General features: G+C 42.7%; 1 protein-coding gene across 1 annotated transcript; it reads right to left on the minus strand.

Moving 5' to 3' along the window:
- Positions 1 to 1,458: 1,458 nt before the first annotated feature.
- On the minus strand, positions 1,459 to 2,642 carry LOC104157890 (HD domain-containing protein 2-like; the record flags this gene model as incomplete). The annotated part of the gene is made up of 2 exons (XM_009695407.1): positions 1,459 to 1,561; positions 2,521 to 2,642. Coding segments are annotated over 2 exons (225 nt in total), but the record flags the coding sequence as incomplete, so codon positions are not given.
- Between the last annotated feature and the right edge of the window lie 249 nt (positions 2,643 to 2,891).

Genomic DNA, 2,891 nt, shown 5'->3' on the forward strand with positions numbered 1-2,891 from the left:
CTGCTCCCCACCACTGAAACATCAAGGTCTCATTTCTTCCCACCTCCTTCCAGCTCTGGAACTCATCACATTTCAAGGTTAGCAAGCCAAAATTTCTTACTTGGCAGAAAAATAAAACAACCCACCACCAACCCCAAAGGAAAAAAAAAAAAAATTATTTTTTTTAAAATCAGGTTCATTTGCTGCTGCCTCAGCCTTGGTGAGACTAGCTGATTAAACTTACTGCACAAGCAGCAAACTTCAGAAGCAGCTCAACCTCAGCAAAGGGAAAAAAAGGAGAACTCTGCAGCGGAACCAGCATATTGACAATTCAGCTCAAGCCACCTCATGAAACTGGTACCGTTGGTGTATTTTTACAACAAAGAATTTCAGAGTCAGCCTAAATGTTTCATGCTTGACCCTCCTTCCCACAAAGCCAACAGCAAAGTCCTCACTGAGTGACACGGGAGCAGAAGGAGCTGCAAATATTTAAGAAAACTTCTTAAGCGTACTTAGGCATCAAGATATCTTTTTCATTGCCTAAATTCAAATGAGAATTCCCTCTAGGCAAAGTTGAAGCCTGATCCTCAGTGACAAAACCACCTTTGGAGGCTTCCAGAAAAGAGGTTTGTTTAGTGCAAGAACACACTAGGAAGCACACTGAAAAAAAGACACACCAAAATTGCAGTCAGTAAAGATAGTACTTTAAGAACGCCAAATAGCCCTTTCATCTTTAATTTCCACTTTCTTAGCAAGAGCTTAATCCTAGGGTCAGTCACAGGGCCCCCAGCCCCAAGTTTTAGATAAGCGCAGAGGTGGGTGGGGGGAAAATAATCACTGCAACGGGTTTTTTTTGTTTGAGTTTTTTTGGGGGTTTTGTTGGTTGGTTGGTTTTTTTATGTTTTTTTTACTCTCTTTCAAGAGCTAATTGCAGCCTCTGAAGAGTTTCTGAGGCATCTCGTTGCCCTCTAGCTGCGGCTGGAGGAGTGGTTTACCTTTTCTTCAAACAATCCAACAAACCAGAAATGACAAACCAACAGTTTGGGTATGTACAAGGCCAAAAATAAAATAACTCTAGGCGTGTTGCACTCAAAGACTCCTGACAAAAAAAAAAAAAAAAAAGACAACTGTGTCTGGAGTCCTGTGCACATACCGTTCTCAGTGCACCTACCCCCTGCTACCCACCTCTTGGTAAGGCTGGTCAACACAACTAATTCAGGCTATCAAAAATCCAGCCAGTTCAGGAATAAATGGCCAACATAAAGGTTACTTCAAAGGTTCTCCTTCCATAACTTTGTACTTGGTGATGATACATGTACAAAAGTCACAAGGAGTTGAAAACTTTGGTAGTTCGTGGCATACTTGTCTAATGCCAGTCACAGTATCAGGTTGCTTAGAGGGTCCCTTGACTGCCACCAGAACATTAAAAAAACCACACAGAACACTTTGCAGATGTGGCTTCACACCCTATGCCCATACCTCTTCTCTCCTGTGCTTTTCCTCTTTTGAGATATTATCTGCAGGAGCAATATCTCCAACAATGCATTCAGCCATATCATGAACCAAAGCTAATCGTATGCATCTGACAAGAAGAAAAGACAGAATAATTAGGGTTTTAGCATTTTAAGTTGTATCTTGTTATTCACAAAGCTAAGAGATTGCATCATTTATCCCCTTCACATATTTTACAGGTGGGTTTTTGGTTTTGGTTTTTTGTTTGTCTGTTTTAAACTTTACATAACATTTTTCACTTCTTTCCTAAGGGAAGTAGTTTCCACCTAGACATGATTTTAATTCTTGATTTCTAGCTACTGCTCCTTGTAAACGTAAATTTAAGTATAAATGCACTTTGTACCAGAGTATAACATTCAAAAGCAATTTATTTAGCTTTTGTATGCTTGACTTTTGGAGATGTTGTGATAACTAACTACTTTATACACTTCACATTATTCCTGCAACAGGCAGAACGTAATCTGATCAGAGCCATCCCAAATTCAGTACATAAACTGACATTCACTGCTCTGTAGCTATGTCAGTCTGCAGCAGAATACCCAAAAATGCCTTCAAATCAGCTCCTGAAGGGGCAAAGCAAGCATGATCCCACAGTAGACTTGACAACTCATTCAACAATGACTCTTCCTCTGCTATGCTAGGTGATTTCTGAGGCTCCTTACTGCTGCTGAGTGCTAACTCAAGTCTTTCAAAATCCACACAATGTATGGCTTCGCCTCTGCTGTCTGTTGCTTCAAACAGTGTTTTAATCATCTTCAGCTTGCTTACTTACAGCTTGAGAGAAGGCCAGCTTAGAGCCTCTGCAGGAAAGACTTGCCTCAGCACTCATAGCTTAGCAAGAAAAACTTTTAGCCCCTTTCAGCTCTCCAGGTAAACAGCACCCTGTCCAAAGGATGGAGGGAAAAGGATTTCAAACTCCTTCAGTGTGTTTTAAAAGCTCTTGCTTGGGATGACAGCTATTTTTAGCATTTCGATTGCAGCTCTCCTATAACACTAACATACGGTTACGATAACCAGAGGCAGTCTCACCTGTCCCTGTCAAGGCTTTTGTCTTCGGTCACCAAAGCCATCATCGCCATCCTGTACATGTGATCGGATACGCTCTCTGGCTTCGCCACATTCCTGTACACCCATCCCGTCCGGGGTACTCTCTGCGTGAGGAGAGTGTTACAGCAACGTAAACGTTAAAACCTTAGGTTTTGAAGGACCTCACTTCAGAGACGCCTGTAGAAATTTTGGCTCGCTGTAACCTCCATGCTCCGGTGAGCTTTGATGCTTCCGGGAAACACCTGCCCCAACTACGGGGCTCCCCCGAGGCCGTGAGGGGATGCCTTTACATTGCTGTTCACAGGCAAGAGGCACACCCCAGCACTACCAGCAGCACCAGGCGCCCTCCTCAG

This window comes from Cariama cristata, unplaced genomic scaffold (assembly GCF_000690535.1).
Source record: "Cariama cristata isolate BGI_N322 unplaced genomic scaffold, ASM69053v1 Scaffold40732, whole genome shotgun sequence".
Classification (NCBI taxonomy): Eukaryota; Metazoa; Chordata; class Aves; order Cariamiformes; family Cariamidae; genus Cariama; species Cariama cristata.